This window comes from Leiobunum rupestre, chromosome 4, assembly GCF_980474605.1.
Source record: "Leiobunum rupestre chromosome 4, qqLeiRupe1.1.hap1, whole genome shotgun sequence".
Classification (NCBI taxonomy): domain Eukaryota; kingdom Metazoa; phylum Arthropoda; class Arachnida; order Opiliones; family Sclerosomatidae; genus Leiobunum; species Leiobunum rupestre.
The window spans coordinates 57,295,656-57,316,553 of NC_143387.1; the positions used below are offsets into that span (position 1 = coordinate 57,295,656).

A 20,898-nucleotide genomic window follows, 5' to 3' on the forward strand; every position below is an offset into this window, starting at 1 on the left:
TTAAATTTTAAATATCAATATTTATTAAATTTTAAATATAATTATTTATTAAATTTTAAATATCAATATTTATTAAATTTGTAATATTAATATTTATTAAATTATAAATATTAATATTTATTTATTTTTGTAATAATAAAACAATTAACCCTACAAAAAAAATATCTATTTTTTTTTAACATGACTTCTATGAGAGTGGATTATTTCTGGTTTACATACCCCTTCGCACTCCCCCAAAATGCAAAATACAGCCATGACCCCAAAAACCGAAACTTGGTTGATTTTTACGTTTTGAAAACCCCCCCTAAAGGAAAATATTTATTCAAATTTTATTTATTTCTTTTTAACCCCGAAAACGTTATCTTTTGGACCGGGCGTCACCGTAATAACATGGTTTATTTATTGACCCTGCGGTCCATCGCGGTAGTTGCGGCTCCTAATAATAGAGGGCGCTCTCTGATCCGGCACTAACCCGAGAGCCCCCTTCCACCTAATCGGAGCTATTATTCCTGGATTCTCACGCCTTACGCGCCGAAAGCGACGCAAAAAAGCCAAAAGAATACGTATATACATTTCTCCGCAAATGGATCATTTTTGGGCGACATTCCGCAGGGTGTTAACGGGGCTTCGACAGCGCCCCCCGGCGCCGATGGGGCCAAGCATCACGGAAGCCGCGCTTTGACGCTCAATTCTTAATGCTTTCTGGGAAGCGCGCGGAAATACGACAAATAATAGTTAAAAGAAATATTGAAGGGGCCCCCAAAAAAAGGAAACCGGGCCCGACCCCCCGAAACGGAACACACCCTGTACTTTGGTCCCGCGCCGACAGAACCCCCCCCCCCCCTCCTCATCAAGGGGCGGCACCCCGAACCTTACCCGATGTTAGGGCGGGGGGGATGACACTTAATCGCGTCATTTATCTGAATATGTACCTTTGGAAAAAAGGTGTTGAAGGTTACTTTCACGAACTTTTCAGCTTACTTCGACAAACTTTCTCAAAGTTGAAAGCTATAAAAAAAAATCTTAAATATTTATACACTGAGATTTTTTATTAAATTTATTTATCATTATGGAAAATCGAAAGTTTATACGCCTATGTTAAAAGGAGGGTAAAAATGTCGACCCACCCTAGGAAATTTGAATTTTTTTGAAGACCAAATTTGTCTTTTTTTATTGGTCTTTCATATAAATTCAAATTTTTCCGGGTGGGTCGCCATTCTTACCCGCCTTTTAATAAAGGCGTAAAATATATCTTGTTTTGGTTAAATAATTACCTAAAACATAAAAAATAAAAATAAAAATGATAATAATAATAATCAGCTAAGCTAATAACCAAGGAAACGCACAACTAGTGATTTGTCAAGCCAATTACTGGTGACCGGGTTAAATGTAACGCCTAACGATGTAAAATTTTAAAATTACACCGTGTAGGAATGTTAACTTATTTAGAAAACAATTTTCCCTCCGAAAGCAGCGGGATCCTGAGAAAGTAACATCTTCCAAGCGAATAACATAGATTGGATACTTCTCACGTAAGATATGTTTTATATACTTCTGACAATATTTAATCTTAAAGAAGCTAAGAGTAGTTATTCTAAGGCGTATTTACAAATGTAGCCAACTATATATCCGCGTACAGTCGTTTTAATGTTTGTTTTCGAATTGCATCGTGTTATTTCAGTTTTCCAGTTGCCCCAAAGGGAGCCATTATACCCAAAATAAGTCTTTTAAATTAAAAGTGAGTTATAGGGGTCGTAAATTTGTTTTCCCTCATTTTAATTACGATGAAAATGGAGTTTCCCAACCGTAAAAAGTTAGGATTCAGTTTAAACATTATATTAGGAAGTAACACGTTGCCATTTCATCTACGAATCATGGAGGAAAGGTCTGGAGTCGTGTTGTAAATCAATTTACCGCTACATCGTGATGTCGGGGGGGTAAAGGGGGGGCTGACAAAAAGGGGACAACACCGGTGTGCGCCAATGTTTACGTAATCAGTGACAAAAAGATACAGTGTCAGCCCCCATTATACCGCTGGCAAGTGGCAATACGGTGACGAGTTTAAATTGTCTTACGACTCCTTAGAATTTCCTCCATCTTCGAAACCAATTTAGTCAGTTATTATCGATTGTAGGTAGCCCTATTGAGGGGAAAATCCAAAGAACCATTAATTTACGGGTAATTTTTTTTCACCTCAATCTTAGGATCATTATTTTTATGAAGCGAAGATTTCTTAATACGGAAATTTGGGGGAAAGTCGGGCGTAGGTGTCATTACGATCCAAATCTTCTGTTTTTCTCTCAAAACGCGAAAAGTGACAGGCACGATTGAGAAGAGGTTTATCACTGTTTTCTCTTATATCTTGTCGAACTCCCTCGACACTTGACGCTTGCAGAAATGTTCCGCCAATAAATTCGTTCACCCCTCACGATCTGTTCCCGTGTACTGAGTGAATTAATATCGGATTCAACTTAAAAGCTCAAAAACAACTCAAAAATCTTATCCAAAGTAGCGTTGGCGGGTTAATATTTTTTGTCAAGGAATGTCGTCTGCTAGTTTTTTCCCTTTGCAGACGGATCACGTTCAGTCGCAGACCACTTATATCCAACGGGACTCGTACTCTTTTACCGGGTAGCTTTTTTTTAAAGTCGAGTGATGCGACATCTGTTGTCAAGTTTTATAAACTTTAAAGGTGATAAATGAATATTTAGTTTCAATATTAAATATTTGACGACTTATTACGTATAAGAGCTCTGAATTTTCTTATCAATTTAATATTTGTATAAAATATGAAATCAACGCTCGAAGAGTAAGCCCCACCCCCTAACAAATTAAATCGGCAATTAGGCCTTAACATTATCCTTAAGAGTAAATGATTATATATTAAATTAATAATGATACGTAAAAAACAGTTAGCTTTATTAATTTTATTTCGTTTCACAATTAGCTTCTCACTTGATCAAAATATTAAAAGAATTATTATGAATAATTATATTTAAAAAGCACCTGATAAGTTCACTTTAACAGACAAATGATGGCGCCACTGTCGTAATGTGGATAATATTTTTAGAGTGGCGTTACGAGTCCTGATGGATATAAGTGGTCTGAGGTTCAGTTTTGCTTTAGAAGATCACTTCAACATTTTCTATAGATCATTTTTGTAGCGTTGGAGTAATTTGGTCTACACACTGTTGCTTTGGTGATAGTAAAGTAGTCCCTGAAATCGTGGGTAAAATATTGATCTATCTCTGATTTCCCGTCCCTCTATCGGACGATTCGGGTACTAAAATGTCGGAGAGTGCGGGTCTTTGACTCGCGGATAAATTTATAGCCAGAAAAATGTTATTAAGATAAAAGTTGAAAATCTTAAAAGTTTCTTCTTTTTTTGGCCCTCGACGGATTTTGAGAAATCTCGCTCTTACTGCGGAATACATATTACTCTTTTTAAAGTTTACCCAAGAATGTATTTATTTTTTCTGAGGGATACAATCTACGGCGGGATCAGGATCGATTTTTCAACGGCCACAAGAGGGAGGGTTAGGTTAAACGTCACACGCGGGCGCTCCAATCGCGTGGGAAGACGTCAGTTTTAGGGAACCATTGAGATACCGGCACGATTTGATTTTTGTGAAGGGGGCGGAGCTTACTGTTAGAGCATGAGGTGGATCGGGAGCCACGCTAAAAATTGTCTCCAAATAGTCATTCTTCCTAAGTACAAATAAATAAATTCTTGGTTTAGCTATAAGTTCCAAATCGCGGATATGTTGAGTAGAAAGAGCTTGATTTCTCAGGGTGGTCTTGGCCACCCCAACCACGGAAGAGTTACGACAGTTTGGGGCTGTGTTTCAATTCTTTAGATTCGCAATCTTAACAATTTATCCCCTGATTTTAATTTTGAAATTGCGTATATTTAGGGATGTTTGTTTGTCGAATAAAACACCCAATGCTGTACATGCACATCAAGAAAGTTATTTGGTAATTCCATTAACCACGTTTTTTACCTCAGAAAATAGCGACCATGGTTAAAGGGGAACGGCCATGCTTTTCCAAATATCGCCTTATTTGCATATCAAAAGATCAATATACTTACACGTATACCTTATTGTGTCTTGAAAAAATATTTTTGGCCTAAAAAGTTAAAATGCAAAATAACGGCAAGTATTTGGGTTTGAATTTTCGCCGCCATCTTAAGGTGTATTGCCAGCGCCAGCAGCACCTTAGTGAGCGATTTGCGAACTATCCTAACTTTGAAAATCGCGCAATTTAGGCTTGGGTCTCGTATAACTGGAACGCGCCGCGCGTGCAAAACAAATCTTTCGCGTCTTCAGCAGCGCGCGCTTTTATGTTGTTATTCTGTCTCAACGATTTCTCACCAGGTGTCGCGGCGGACGCGCTCTCTTCAACTTCCCGAAATTTCTTTATTTTATTAAAAATTAACCACTCAATATTTTTTACGCGGTTTTCACCATAAATTTTAGTTTTTAACGGGCTATAGGGCTATCTAACTGGTTAAGGCTTGACCGTTCCCCTTTAAACTACGAAATGGTAGCAAAATATCTAGTACATTTGCGGGAAGATATTAGCACGAATTTCAGGTAAATCGGCGGAGGGAATTTAAAATTTCACCTTTTTTCTGTTGAATTTCTAACGCGTGTTTTATTAATCTATTTTATAAATGTCTATTGCGTATATTTCAAAGTGATCAATAAATATTTAATGTAGATTATTATTTTTAAGCTTTATAATAGCATACTTTTTACCTCTCCGAGGGGACAAAGGAGTATTACAATCACCGTGTTTGTCGGTGTGTCTGTGTGTCTGTCGCATTTTCGGAGCAAAGTGTAATCGCTGCGTAGATTATCATAGAATAAGGGAAAAGGTTTTTCCAAAAGCGCCACCTTTTTGTTACCATTGGGTGTATTATAATATTTTTCTTTCAATTTGCGTTAGCATTGGGCGGGATTCGAACCCGAGCCTTCCTGCACAGAACCACGGACACATGGTACATTTAACTGAAAAATAAAAACTATTCCGAGGAGAGGTATATTTTGGCTGGCCGACTTGTTGTATTATGCTCCTAAATAAACATCAAATCGCGCGATTATGTACGTCAACGTGGTAATCTTTATACTTACTCATTGTAGTACTAAAAATAAATTATTACCAGTGAAATTTGAAGACCTTTGTAGGCCCTATTTCTAAGAAGATATTTTTTAATAGATTTTTTTTCATAATCATATAGGCCCTGGGCACAGTGCACTTTGGTTAAAACAGCCATGATTATGACAACTGTTTTTAAACCTTATCTATGTTAATAAAATTAATTATCACTTTGAAATATAACGCAATAGAGGGTATTTTCCAAAATTATATAACTTAGAAATTCAACCGTAAACAGGTAAAATTCGAAATTCCCGCCGTTGATTTACCGGAAATTCGTTCTAGTATCGTTCCGCCAAATGTACTAGATATTTTGCCTTTCTTAACCCGCAACTGAGTATGCCATAAGTCTACAATTATATTTCATAATTACAAGTGTCAATTGAAATAATTCGTTACCATTATGGTTTTAAAAATCGTAACTTTAGCTTTATTCAGGTAACGAATTACCGTTGAGTTTGCAAGTTCTCTCCCCACTGGTTAAAGGGGTTTTCCCCCGAGTTCTTCGGTTTCCCCTTCCATAAAAACTTGTCTAGGTTAACGGTAATAGTTAGTGTAGGGAGCTGTTGGCTCGATCTCGTGGCATGCAGGGCTTGCCACCACCCTCCTACGCATTGTAACCCGGCCACCTGAATTAAGGGCTTCAAAAGTCGCATGATGACTTAGGCCTAAGGTGGTGCCTTGGGTATTAGCCTAGCTGATTATTTAAAAAAAAAAAATGTGTGGAGTTACGTAGAATTGACGTCAAACACGAAAATATCCGTGCCTCTAGCGAGAAAACTACGCTTTTTAAGGGGGAAGACTACTGTGGCCATTGTCTACTTTCGCGCTATTTCAAGCTGAACTCTTTTAATTTTGTATTTTAACTTATAAAATTAATATTTAAGTGTAGAACAGCCTCTTGTTTAGTGCCTAAAATAATTTTGACAATTTTAAATTTAAAATTAATTAAGTTATTACGTTTTAATTCGGACCCCGGATTTAAACAAGTTGGGCAAGCGCCCAAACTATCCTTTAGTTAGGACCTTATATATCGTTAACTATTAATATTAGAATTATCTAAATTATTTTAAGCACTAGAGGAAGGTTCAGCCTAATAAGAAAAATATAATTCAATTATGTAATTGTTAAAACAGAAACGTTCAGCTTGAACGAAAAAGAGGCTTTTACTGTATTCTTCCCCCTTAAAAACAGATTATAACCATAGACAGGAATCCATACCTCTACTTGGAATGCTTATCCTGCCGTATCGCGTATGGTAAGATCACTTTGACGGCTTTGGCCCCGCCTACGAGAGGAAAAATCCCCTCTCACGTTGTTGTTTGTTAAGTTAACACAGTGACGTCAAAAAAAACCGTCAGCCACATAGAAAATCTGTCGTGATAAGCATTCCAAGTAGAGGTATGGATTCCTAATTTGGCACTATTTCGTAGCGCATCCGGAAAATATTTTCCAAATTCTAATTTTTGTCACCGATAGATGGCACTATTACGTAGCGCATCCACAAAATATTTTCCAAATTCTAATTTTGGTCACCGATAGATAGCGCATCCAGAAAATATGTCTCTTCTGCTAGCTGTCTCTTCCGTGTTCTTCCCACGGGCCCGTATGCATATATCTATGATTATAACGCGCCGGTCATTCTAAAATGGTTCTCGATAAATATTTCGCACGCGAACGAGCTAAATTCAGGTCGAATTTTTCAAACGAAGGTGTGGCCCTTTAAGAAAAATGCTCTAGAAGTTTGAACAACAACGTCGGGAGTACCTCGTCGTTCTAGAAGAAACATACTTTATAATCGGTTAAGCGCGCTTTCAGTTCGCCGGCTAACGCAATCAAGTACGTTTGCCATCCAAATTTAACAAAATGCACACCTTTCGCTAACCCAGGGCACACGAAGAATTAAAAACGTCGTTTGAACAATACTAAAACAGGGCCTGGCGTTATGTATGGGTATGAGTGTTGTCATCAAATATTTATTTCTTCGTGTGCCCGGGTGTACCACGAATGTCTCTCTTTGTATAATCGTACTTATTTCACCAAATTCGTAAGCTCGACTACAATATGGCGTCGTCTTGAAGTTTCTAATTATTCGACTCCGAAGTACAAACGTGAAAAGTAAAACGCCTAAAATGTTCACGTGACTCCCCACGATGTTGTTCAAACTTCTAGAGTGCTCTGCTTAACCTCTCTATTCTTGGAACGTATCATTAAAAAACCATTTAAGAAATTATCCGGTTCAATGTAGAATTTCATTGGATGCAAATACAATCTTATACAATCGTTCAAATTTAGAGAATCAAACGAGATATCTACTGTCAATCAAAGAGAAAGACTCTAAACAAAGACACGTATTGGTAAACGTGTCTAGAACCTTTTATTTTCGTGGCGATACACAATGAAAACGTTTAAAACGATATTTGTCAGATAACCCTTTGTGTTACGATATTTTCGCTACTCGCTTAGTCATAAATTGATGCATTTCGGTAATTTTGAATAAATCTGGAGGAACATTTTGTGAACTGATTAGTGAAAAATATATGGGTCAGTGAAAAGAAAAATGCAAATTAATCAGGAAAAGAAGTGACTTTAATTTTTAGCCAACTTGGATCTTTTGACGAGGGAAAAATCGAAAAAATATTCCAGTTTGTCGAAGTCGTGTAAAGTCATAATATTAGCGGCTACACTCCTTTTTCCAGATTTCGATATTTTGTCCTATCGCGCGCTGATTTTGTGAGAAATAACGTATTTGAAAGATGCAAGCTGTGCCCTTTTTTCGCGCGGTGGGGTGGAGAAAAGGTCATTTGAAAGGTCAATTTCTGAAAGAGAAAGTAGAAAGTGACCCTAGTTTCAATCAATCATTTTTTTACTGAAACTATAATAGTGCACTTTGAGACCTCGTGAAACTAGGTCGCAAACTAGACCCCATTACGAAGGAACACGCAGAGGTCACATTTATTACAGTTCATTCGTTTTTTTTCTTTTAAATTTGATATTAGACGCGACATTGACATTCGACATTACTTGGAAATATTAAAATGTTGGTTGCGCGAAAGTCCTCAATAAAAAAAAATTCACGAATGAAGGATTGTTTTAAAGACTTAAAACCTTTTGCAAAATGCCATTTTTGTTTCGTAAATATTATTATAACTATAATTAGAACTACCATTAGAAAAAGATAATTCCTATTGTTTTAATGCACCAATTTTAGAAGATCCTAAACTTTATTTTCATAACTCTACAAATCTGTTTTAAATCTTAAAGGTTTTATCTCCATAAATGTCGGTTTAAGTTTTAAATACTGTAAATAATTCATGGAAATATATTATTTACCATTATCTACCATCATGTACCCCTTTTCCAATTTTATACCATAACGTTATTTACCATTATTTACCACCTGTTAAATACAACTTCGGAACGCGGTATTCGTGTAACCTAACCTTAACCTAACCTAAATTAACGAAAACACTTGTGAAAACTAGTCCACAATCGATTAGCGAATTTCACAGACCAAGGAAAAGTAACCAAATGACGTAATTCGCTGCCAATGGAATTGGCAACCGTTACTACTTAGACTAATTACCGACAAGGTGCGCGCTTTAGAAGGAACTTAGCTTTCACGTATAATTCTTTCCTGAAGTTAGAGGTTCCGAAATTGATTTTAAATGGAATAGGTTTTAACGTAACAAGCACCTAAATATTTCCTAATTAACCGTTTAACCGATTTCTAGGACAGTTTTTGTGTTCGTATATTAAAATCCTCTAAAGGCATTTTTATTTAATATTAAAGTTTAAAGTTAGTACGATCAATTTCGAAATATTATTCAAATAACCACTTTATAAATATTATTGAAAGATCAATTTCTAAATATTATTCAAATAACCACTTTATAAATATTATTGAAAGATCAATTTCGAAATATTCAAATAACCACTTTATAAATATTATTGAAAGAGCAATTTCGAAATATTCAAATAACCACTTTATAAATATTATTGAAAGATCAATTTCGAAATATTATTCAAAGATCAATTTCGAAATATTATTGAAAGGATAATTTTTAAATATTATTCAAAGATAAATTTTTAAATATTATTCAAAGATAAATTTTTAAATATTATTCAAAGATAAATTTTTTAAATATTATTTAAAGAACAACTTTATAATATTATTTAAAGAACAACTTTATAATATTATTTAAAGAACAACTTTATAATATTATTTAAAGAACAACTTTATAATATTATTTAAAGAACAACTTTATAATATTATTTAAAGAACAACTTTATAATATTATTTAAAGAACAACTTTATAATATTATTCAAACATAAATTTTGAAACATTACTCAAAGAACAACTTTATAATATTATTTAAATATAAATTTTAAAATATTACTAAAAGAACAACTTTATAATTATTCAAAGATCAAATTTAAAATATCACTCAAAGAACAACTTTACAATATTATTCAAAAATCATTTTTAAAATATTATTCAAAGAACAATTTTAAAATATTATTCAAAAATAATTTTTAAAATATTATTCAAAGAACAATTTTAAAATATTATTCAAAAATCAATTTTAAAATATTATTCAAAAATTATTTTTAAAATATTCAAAGAACAATTTTAAAATATTATTCAAAGAACAATTTTAAAATATTATTCAAAAATCATTTTTAAAATATTATTCAAAAATCATTTTTAAAATATTATTCAAAAATCATTTTTAAAATATTATTCAAAAATAATTTTTAAAATATTATTCAAAAATCATTTTTAAAATATTATTCAAAAATCATTTTTAAAATATTATTCAAAAATCATTTAAAAAATATTATTTAAAGAACCATATGTTAATTTCATATTTTAGATTATAAAATTAGCATTCAGTAATTATTTCAACGTTTTTATTTAAGACTAGCCAAAAACATAGCCATTTATAATAATGTGTTTATCATCTTATTACCCTAAACTTAAAATAATATTTAAACCGAAATAATTCATATCAAATCTCAGAGATGTTTTTAGGCTGCTGTCATGCTGTTTGAACACTTTTACAGGGACAAATAGGTCAAAAATAGAGCAGATCAAAAAATATCGCGTGAATTCATAAATGCCAAAAATTAACAAATGTTTACCTACTATTTGATACTATTATCAAATTACCAAATTAATCATACCGCATTTCAATTATTTTAATACAAATTCATTTAATTTACTTTGAAGAATAATCATGTTGGATTGTTGGGCTATTAAATATCGGTGATACCTATTAAGATTCAACGAAGCGGATGAAAGTAGAAGCTGTCAAATCATACGCGAATCAAAACATTTCGACGGCGGCGGAACGTGAAGACGCTTTTTCGACGCGATATGCCGACGCTTTTTTGTTTGTTTTCAGTAGGCTTATTTTAGGTTGCGTTGTAAGCTACCTTCCCGCTCTCTGTGGTTCCAACAGATTACTCAATTTCTCGGGATGACTTGTCAGCCATTGCTTCAGTCACTTAGCCCCCCCCCCCCCCCCCCGTTGTAGTCTCGCCCGCTAATAGCTAATGTCAACAAATAGAGGCTGACTGTGAAGATAGACGCGAAAAGAGATTCCTCAATCTGTAACTGGCGTTTTAAAAAGACGGAGAATCCGCGGGAGTCACGGTCGAATTTTCCTCCGCCACGAAAGGGGGTGGAGGAAATACGTCATCAGCGTGCGATTCTATCACGTCGGGAGACGTCGGTTTTAGGGAACCAATAAGATACCGGGCTGATTTGATTTTCGCTGGGGGAATAGCTTATTGTTGGAGCGTGGGGGGATTGGGAGCCAAGCTAGATATCGTCTCGACATAGTATTTATCCTTAACCAGGAGACATCCCGAGGTGTTTCTCCCCGATTTTTCTCAAACTCGGGGGTACCTTGAAAGCTCCTAAAGGGAAAAGTTTCAATGGCTATTCGTTTTGCTATGCCAACCAAAAATGTTTTTCACAACTCAAATTTAAACTTTCTCTACGTAAAATAGCATGGGAAAATCACGTATTGTATTTAATTAATTTTACCCAATTTTATCGATTTTACCCAATTTTATCGATCTTATACAATTTTATCGATTTCATCCAATTTTATCGATTTTATCCAATTTTATCGATTTTATCCAATTTTATCGATTTTACATAATTGTTTTGGCAAAATTTTAATTTTTTTAATTTTTTGAAAATGGCAAAGAATAAACTTTCTCTGTGTAAAATAGCATGGGAAAATAACGTATTTTATTCATTTTACCCATTTTTATCGATTTTACCCAATTTTATCGATCTTATCCAATTTTATCGATTTTACCCAATTTTATCGATCTTATCCAATTTTATCGAAGTCATCCAATTTTATCGATTTTATCCAATTTTATCGATTTTATCCAATTTTATCGATTTCATCCATCGCTTTTATCTAATTTTATCGATTTTATCCAATTTTATCGTTTTTACACAATTGTTTTGGCAAAATTTTAATTTTTTAATTTTTTGAAAATGGAAAAGAATAAACTTTCTCTACGTAAAATAGCATGGGAAAATAACGTATTTTATTCATTTTACCCATTTTTATCGATTTTACCCAATTTTATAAATTTAAAAAAAAATGGCAAAACAATTGGGTAAAATCATAAGGGTTTACAATCCGTGATTTTTCCATGCTCTTTTACGTAGAGAAAGTTTAAATTTTAGTTACGAAAACACATTTTTGGTTGGCATGGCAAAACGAATGGCCATTGAAACTTTTCCCTTTAGGAGCTTTCAAGGTACATGAAGGTCTACTTAAACCCCGAGTTTGAAACAAATCGGGGAGAAACACCTCTGGATGGAGCCTTGTAAGTATAAATAAATACATTCTTGGGCAAACAAAACCTCGAACGTTGTCAGTCCCGAAATGATGGAAGAACTTGATGTGGCTGTCGCGATGCCGCTTTTCGTAAACCTCTTTAGTCATATACTCGAGCTTTGACTAATTTTGAAGACGGGTTGAATGTTTTTACACTAAAAATTAACCTTTCGTTCGCCAGGTAATAGTTAGTTTCGGCTTCCACAAATAAACTACTGGACTCTAATCTAGATGGCGCGCTTAGTTCTTTTAGAGGAGCGACGCTTGTAGCGCCAAGTTGCCAGATATTGGAAAGATTTTAAACACGTGTGCAATTGGTGGATCTTAAAATTAATTTTGCGCGTGAAAATACGCTGTCATGTTAGGGTATAAAAGCAGGTAAATACGCCTGCAATACCCCACAATTTAAAGGTACTGTCACGTGCAGAAACGTAATTTTGAAATCAGTCAATATAATATGCGAACAACGTTAGGCCTAATATCTTTAGCTCGACACCGGTCCTTACGTTTTAAGGCACGTACTTGGAACTTGGGTGGAAATGTATCGCTATTCTCTCGGTAGGAGCGTTGCCTACGTTACCGTGCGCCGGTGCGCGTTCCCTTTGGAGGAGGGTACGAGTTTGTTGCGTATTATTCGCTTCAGGTGGCGCTCTGAATTTTACTTTTTGCGTGTAAAAATGAAACACGTGACAGAGTGAGAAGATTCTGTAGTCCTTTAAGTCGCGTATTTTTCTCATAAAATGCATTTGTCTCTTTTAGGTATGACGTCAATTTTACGTCACAAGCTATCAGTATTTATTTCGACTAAGTCACGCGCTTCAGGAAATTATTTATAGACTTACGCTAAGCGTCCGTCCATGACCGAAAGCAAACTGGCGTTTCTGAATTCGAATCTTAGTAGGCCTTTGGTTTAAGTAATATTTTTTAGCGTACGAATTAGCATATGTTCGCCTTTGAAAATGTTAACGCCTATATTTAAGTGCTTGAGAAATCGAAAAACTGAAACGTGTGTTGAAATAATGTACATTTTATTTTGCAGAAAAAAAATTCAAACAAGCTTTTAAAGCGTGCTTATCAATCAACCAACGTATATATTTTATTTTTATGTTAAATAAAAAAGCTTTTAGCGCGAAATGTCCGAAATAGCTAGAGATAGACCAACAGGATTTGGCTGATTGGCGATACAAATGCTCCAATTTTCCGTTTCGGATTTTTCCGATTGCAGGCACCAGATGTGACTAGACTCTCGAAGAGCGGACGCCGTTGATGGCCCAATCGCCGCGAACTATTTTTGAAACGAGGAAATTTTAATGAAAAAAATTATATAGTTCAATCAAAAATAAGTTATAACATAGTGGCGCTGTGGCGGCCACCTAAATAACCCTAGGCCTTGGCGTAAAAATGGGGGAGTATCCCCAAAAAAAAAAAACGCGTCACGGCGTCTAACATTTTCCCCACCTTCTAAAACCCGACACCTGGCGGATAAAGCGAGAATACATAACGCGTTAAAGATCGCTATCTTTCCGCCAGTCGAAGGCAATTGCGTAACTTATCCTCGTATTTGAAAGCCTAGGCATAGTGTGAAAGTCAGGAGGGTAAGGTTAGGGGTTAAAATCCCATTGGGAAAAAGAGGGAGTGGAAATCCTGACACATTTCCATCTTTTACCGAGGTTATAAGCAACGAACAGTACCGCTTTGTCAAGCTAGCTTGACAGCGCTATCGACGTATTCTGAACTTTTCGTTAAAAACCGCTAGAGGGCTCTGTTTAACCTCTCTTTTACTTAGAGCGTATCTTTTCATCCGCGCTAATTTACTAGACTATTAAGGCGACCCCTCGCCAATGAACTTGTAACTAAAAAAAAAACACCTCCCATTTTTTTTCGGCGAGCTGTTTTGACCAAATTTGTTTTTGCAAAGGGCAGGGAATAATCACCGATGCCGATCGGAAAACCACGCCCTCTTCTCGTTTCCCGCGCTTCGCGTGAGTCACGTGATTCCCGTTGGGGAGAAAAATGATTAAAGCTAAAAATTATCGGCATGTGGACCGCACGTGAAATTAGGAGTAAACACGCAATACCGCTCTTAATGCGATCCCCAAAATTGCCACGAGCCTATTTGAATAATGAAAATCGTAATTATCAATGCCACATTAACGCGTGCACTTTCGAATATTGTCTATAGACTACGAGTGTGTTAAGCCTCGGTTGCGTTAATAATTACCTGAGTATTTTTATTTGTAGATCCACGATTAGGATTAATCTTATCGAAGGCTTTTCGTAATACGGGTAACGCCATTTTGACACCGGAGGGGCTGAAAAATACCACAACCCCTGGAAAACCCTAAAAATGTAACATATCAAATATGGCGGAAACCAAGTCTAAGTTAAAACAATTTTAAAATTTACGTTAAGCCGTATGAAATTTGAAATATCTTCCTCGATAGTTATCGATGGGATAGTTTGATAGGAAGTAATACACTCTACTGATATTCCCATTTCGTTTAGGGTTTTAGGCAGAGTGTCTCTTTTGATTGAGCTGCATGGGAAAATCAAAGGCCTACTTTCGTCAATGTCTGGCACTTCTGTTTAGTTATAATAAAAGCTGTTAGTATTCCTTTAAGAAAACCCAAATTGTTTTTAAAAAATGCGTATTATACCTTGACCAATCAACTTGGCCAATTCTTCCGCGTTTCCGCATTCCCTACCAACTCCATCTAGCGATAATCGTTGCTCTAATAATTATTAAAACAAATGAACTATTTAAATTATGTTTAATGTTAATTATAAACGTGAATTATATAAAGCTATTTACTAGCTGCGCTAAATGTAGCTGGTCCGACAACAAAAACGCTTTTGTTTTTCCATTTTTGCATAATATCGTCTTTGGAATTTAAATTGTCATCGATTTTGGCGGCCGCCGCTAGAGCGACCGCTTCCACAGCTCTTTTGCTCGTCAAAATTAAGCCCCGATATGAGTCGGGGTTCTTCAATTTCTGAGCTAATTTTTCCGTATCTCGAAATTCGAAAGAAAGCGTGGATATTGAGAAGGCTTGAAAACCGTGTTTCTTTAACTCCTAAAAATGTTTCATTTAATTTTAAAATATTTTAAACTTGTAGGCCTAACGACCTTACTTCGATGTAAGGATCTTGTATAATTTCATCGTCGGATGATTTTAATAATAATACTATCGTATTCTTAGACGTCATGATTATTAGTATGGTCTATTCAACTAGATTATTCTAATAATACTATTAACTATACATAAACTAGACGGCGCTTTTTTTAGTTTTGATTTTCACTTACGTCAAAGCGGAAAAACGCATCTTCCAATAAATTACCTCAAAATACTCTACCTAGTGTTTTTAAAAGAATTAACAAATTACTGATTAATTTTAAATTATTGTACATTTTAGAACGTTTATTGTAGACAAGTGATTCTAAATTAAAATATTAAATAACTAAAAGAACAATTTAAGGCTTACAAATTAACCCAGACCTACATAGCCTACGTTTTTAGCGTCACATTTGCGCATTACATAACATTCGATAGAAGATGGCGCCACCATATCATTTTTTCTATAGAACCGCGCTTTTTTAAAATCGTACGAAGATTTGGATACGCAAAATCGTGGACATTTTTTATTAACAAAAAAAAACTCATTTATTTCCTAATTTTAAATACAAATCTATAGTTATTCTTTACAGTTAATGTGAAGATACCTGAAAAAGTTAAAATTTTGTATTCAAAGTGGTGTAGTTCGGGAAATATTTAGACAAAGAATACCATTTAGATATAGTTAATGTTGCTTGTTTACGGACTAGTCTTTTTTTATCACCCAAACAAGGCTTCAAATTTAGTACCAGTTCTTTAGCATACTTGATCGTATGAACTTCAGGTAACAATGCCATGAAGTACAAACATTCAAGTGCTAAAATTCTTCCCATCTAAATAAATAAATTCAAGTTTTAGAAAATTAATAAGAAAAGGTAAATTGCTTTTACCATATTGGGATGTTGAGTGGATAGCATTGTCATTCGGTTAATTAGCGTATTTAAATAATCAACTGCTAGCGTAATATCCGTGCTTAGTAATTCTTTTAATGAGCCCAATACAGATAATAACAGATCGTTATTGGATTTTGCCAATGATGATATTAGCATGGGTAATAGCTGAAAGAGAAACAATAATTATTAGTGTTGAAAGTATAATAAAAAAAAAGTCTAATTTACAGGCGGAAGTTCTTTTTTCAAAACTGGGGCTGGCAAATATTTGAGTTGGTGAGTTAATGCTCGTAAATAGTTATTCTTCAAATCTGTTGTGAAATAAGTTAAATAACGGATTTATTTAATTCAGGCCAAGTTCATTAGTCCTAAAACCCATAACGTACAGTCATTATTTGAATTTTGGTAATTTTCCAGTAATTTCGTATGCGTGGTCATAAAGAATCGTTGTTGGTAAAACAGTTTAATGTTTGCGCTTGAAGATCCAGACATAACCTAAATTTTTTTATAAATTCATTAAAAATATGAGTAACAACGGATTTAGAGAATTTAGTCATACTTTTTCTTTTTCCAAAATAGTACCAAAACCCTCGGCTGCAATTTTTCCAGAAATTTCATCTCCCAAAAATTCCAGAAGCTAAGAGGAAAAGAACCAAAAATTATCATTTCCTCTCAATTAGTTTCAATTGAAAATGATGCTTAAGTATTTCCAACGCCTACTCTAGAGGTCAATTTAGAATTACCTTGTCAGTTGCATTGTAATTATGGCCTCTTAGAACTAATGCTTTGCAAATCCAGATCCATGTTAAGACTAGATTACTGGAAATATTACTTGTGGGCAATTTCACTTCCACAATTCGTAATATATCGTCTATATCATTTCGTTTGTTCAAAATGCATGATAATATTTGGGCCAAAACTAAGGCGAGGTTGTCATTGTTAGGATTTAATATCAATTGGCAAAAATACTGCGTAAATATAGATATTTGGTTATTTGATATTGAATTTATCGATTCCTTGGGTAGCTGAGATATTATTGATAGTTGTAATTCACACAGCAATAATTGGCGTTCTGCAGAAAGTTCCTAAAAGTAAATAAATTTAATAATAATATTTTATCCAATAATAACAGCTTACATTAAAATTTAAATCAGTCGTGATTAAATTAATCATATTTTCTGCTAAAATCGATCCATTCCTTTAGAAACAAATATTAGATTAGTGTATTTGGACTATTTACAATAATGTTCAGTATTCTTACGTACTTTTTGTTAAGCAACGGTGTCACATATTCCAATAGTGAACAAATTTCTTTCATTTCCAAGTGAAATACTTCGTTAATATCATAGTCAGAGTTCAATATGGAAGTTAGGCGATTGCCTATTAATAACGTTATAGTTCGGTTAAATAATTCTTCCATATTATCATTTAGAATAACTCTGGACTTAGCAATTTCTAATAGGCACTTTAAATGGTTTATATTTAACGAATTAGAGTCAAATTCATTCAAAATGTGACTAATTATATTCTCTTTCACGTTAGGAGTAGAAGCTACTGCCGATAGCAACGAAACTGATTTTGAAACGTTGAAAGACGATTTTAAGTTCTCTAACCACATGGGTAGTAGTTTAGTTAATACGATATTATGGTCATATTTAGATAATGACAAAGCTAGATCATTCCAACAACCACTGAAAAATATTTACTAAATTAGTCATCTTTTATATTACATCTACATTGTAAAATCACCTTAATGTAGTCTGGTTATCGCTTTCTAGTTCTTTGGTCCAATAGATTAGATGCTGGACTAGCAAATCTGTTTCTTTATCAGTCCAGACATTTGGACACTGAGATAAAAGGAGGGATAACCCGCGCATTGCGAGTAGTTTGGTTTCCCCACTAACGTGCCATAATGAAAACAAAGAAACTTGAATTTCGCTGCCGTAAGTTTGCCAAGTTTGACTGAATTTCTCATTCTGATCCAAATTGAGAAATGAGCATATCGCTGAAAGGGCTCCGACTTTTCTGGCTTCCGTCGCATTGGAGGTGGGACTTATTTTTTCCAGTAAAGAAGGCAAACCCAGATTCATAATTGCGTAACCCGCTGGTTCAGATGCTTTAGCAATTGCAATAATTATTTTAAGGCCATCTGATGAGCTGTCCAATAATGCTTCACATTCTCTCCAGACTTTAGATATAAACTGAATTAATGTATTGCCCTAAAATAATAGAAAACATTTACATAAAAGTTTGAATTTTTGCCTTGAATTAAATTGAGATAACGTACATCAATAATTCTAACTAAGCACGCCAAACTTTCCAAAGCTGTTTCTTCAACTAACTTTGTATCATTAGTCAAAACCTTAATTTAACAAAGAATATAGAATATATATTTAGCTTTTATGTCATTATTTACTTCTCTCCTGAGTTTACTCCATATCTGTGACAAAAATGGCTCGACATTGACGCTAATATAAATGTTACACACTTCTTTCTGAAATTTAGAGGCATTTGAAAAGTGTACTTATAAACTATTCTACTTTGAGATAATACCAGTAAATCTAAACAGTCTAGTTTGCATAAATCTAAGGTTGAATCGATTTTGTCAAGCCAGAATGGAAATAAAAATTCTGCAAAAGCGGGTGAACAAGCTAGACAATCTCTAAGAGCGACAGCCAATTCTTCCCTCGTTATTGCTCTTTGATTATCATCTGGCTGCAAAGAATTTAACAGTTTAGTGAAAAATGACTATATTACATTGACAAATTTAAAATTGACATTATGTACTAAAATTTAAATATGGTTTAAAAGATGTATTACTGGTTTAAAATCAACAGGAAAATAACAGTTGAATGATTCAAAGAAATCTTCCGTCATAGCACCTAGATTTTTTATAACGTTATTGAGACGTTACATCAATTTTAAATAGTTTCTGATATTACCAAGTGGGAAATTTGTCCCAATCATCTTTCCAACTCGAAAAGCCAATAATAAACATCTCGGATCTCGTTCTCCATCACAAGCTTGTAAAAAGCCTAAGACCACTTCAGATTGTTGGGATAAAGGAAGTGATTGAAGCTCTTGCAACTGTTTCGGTCTGCCTATTAAATTTCCCACTATAGAGTAACACGCATATCTTTCATTTTGTAATTGCGATGGAATGTGTAGATTGTGATAGAGACATAAAATAATGACAGAAGCAGCTCCTTCTGGCAAATTTTTATAAGTTGTCTGAAATTAAGCTATTGTTAGTACTATTGATTTTATTTTGTTTCAATTTAATGGCTTTACCAAACACAATAGACCTTGAATCACAAATGGAACTATATGAGAGAAATCTTTCAATCTCTCAGTGAAAAAGGTTACTAAATGCTCGACTAAATTAAAAGAAAATAACATTAATATGGTTGAGCCATATTTATTTAAATTAATATTATTCACCCTCTTTCTCCAAAAGGAAGTCTTTTTTCAAGCCATTTAAAATATCAACTAGTAAACGAGTTCCTTGTTTTCTTTCATCATCTTTCTGACTTGTCAAAAGATAGCTATTGTATGGAATTTTAATGTAAATAACAAACAAAATGACGGACATATATTTGACAAGCTTACCCTAAGCTTTCAATTAACGAAATAAATTTTTCTTCACCATTTTCGATAACTGTAATTTCATTTGAAAAAAGTTAATGTACAAGACAATAACATTTATTGAAATATTATTTGACGTTTTACTTGTCAAAACAAGGGAAATGGTTTCGTTTAAAGTTGATTGATTATCAAAATCGGTGTTTTTAATCACTGAAATTAACGAAGGCCCCATTTATTACCAATTTGTATTTGATTTTTCTGCACCAGTTTAAGAATCGTACTAATAGCATACCCCGGATACGCTATTAGATGGCGCTATAAGTAGCATCATTATTCAGTCACTTATCCCGCGTTAAATCTCAGTATGAATTTTCAGTAAATTTTAAATTTTTCTATTAAGTTATTGTATCAACATCTTCACTATGGCCAAAGACAAGGACAGTAAAATGTCAGCTAACTCTGGTTCCAAAAGTTTTCAAACTGCGAGACGGTTTTGCCAGTAGTATCATGGAAGAAAGATAGTAGTATTGACAGAATTAGATCTAATTCTGGTATTGACTGGATTGGTTGTAAAGTTTGTCGCTGATGGGCAGTGCCGTAACTAGCCTTTCATGGGCCCTGTGCAAGGACTTTATTTTGGGCCCCCATTATATATAAATCACAGGAATTCAATTTATGGGCCCCATATGGGTCGTGGGCCCTGTGCGGCCGCACCTGTCGCACCTGCCTAGTTACGGCACTGCTGATGGGTACTTTTTGAAAATACGCCGTTGTTCAATATGGTAAAGTTTGAAGAAATAGATGATACGACTCCATTTACCTGTAACTTTTGTACCATCGAGCATACTCAATTTTTTGCTACAGACAGAAATTGATCTCATTAAATTGGATAACATTTCTCTGCACCGCTCGGAACATTCAGCTAATGACAGACTTGTAGAATAGGAAAGCACTCTTCACAATACCATAAGTAACATAATACCTATAAGTATGACAATTAACGAGATTTACAACCAAACTGATTTTCATAGTTATTGCGTAATCAAGATGTTTTCTAAGCACAGAGCCCTCTAGTGTCTAAAATATGTGAGACTTCCGCTAAGCCGAAATATCTGGTTTCTGATAGATAGGCGGAATATTAGGCTAAATTGATAAAAATTAAGAAAGTTTTATCGGCGCCACGAGCTCACGTTTTTTTATCACGCGTGATTCGCACGCGGGCTTCTAAACAAAGCCAAAGCCCCTCGCGACTCCAGAACGTGCTCTCCGATATTAGG

At 34.4% G+C, this 20,898-nt stretch overlaps 2 protein-coding genes across 2 annotated transcripts; both read right to left on the minus strand.

Moving 5' to 3' along the window:
- Positions 1 to 13,111: 13,111 nt before the first annotated feature.
- Positions 13,112 to 15,539, minus strand: Uros1 (Uroporphyrinogen III synthase 1). The gene is made up of 6 exons (XM_090171935.1): positions 15,166 to 15,539; positions 14,846 to 15,107; positions 14,691 to 14,765; positions 14,440 to 14,615; positions 14,255 to 14,374; positions 13,112 to 13,318 (listed from the first exon to the last, which is right to left on the minus strand). Exons 1-6 carry the CDS (start codon positions 15,238 to 15,240, stop codon positions 13,157 to 13,159), a joined length of 870 nt encoding a protein of 289 aa, XP_090028061.1. The 5' UTR covers positions 15,241 to 15,539; the 3' UTR covers positions 13,112 to 13,156.
- Positions 15,540 to 15,669: 130 nt separating this feature from the next.
- On the minus strand, positions 15,670 to 20,019 carry Mms19 (MMS19 nucleotide excision repair protein). The gene is made up of 19 exons (XM_090171940.1): positions 19,766 to 20,019; positions 19,646 to 19,694; positions 19,478 to 19,581; positions 19,328 to 19,413; positions 18,979 to 19,267; positions 18,857 to 18,918; positions 18,590 to 18,751; positions 18,453 to 18,530; positions 18,324 to 18,398; positions 17,786 to 18,255; positions 17,302 to 17,727; positions 17,174 to 17,234; positions 16,780 to 17,121; positions 16,596 to 16,673; positions 16,423 to 16,531; positions 16,265 to 16,347; positions 16,037 to 16,204; positions 15,819 to 15,979; positions 15,670 to 15,754 (listed from the first exon to the last, which is right to left on the minus strand). The coding sequence occupies exons 1-19, from the start codon at positions 19,851 to 19,853 to the stop codon at positions 15,727 to 15,729; spliced, it is 2,919 nt and encodes a 972-aa protein (XP_090028066.1). The 5' UTR covers positions 19,854 to 20,019; the 3' UTR covers positions 15,670 to 15,726.
- Between the last annotated feature and the right edge of the window lie 879 nt (positions 20,020 to 20,898).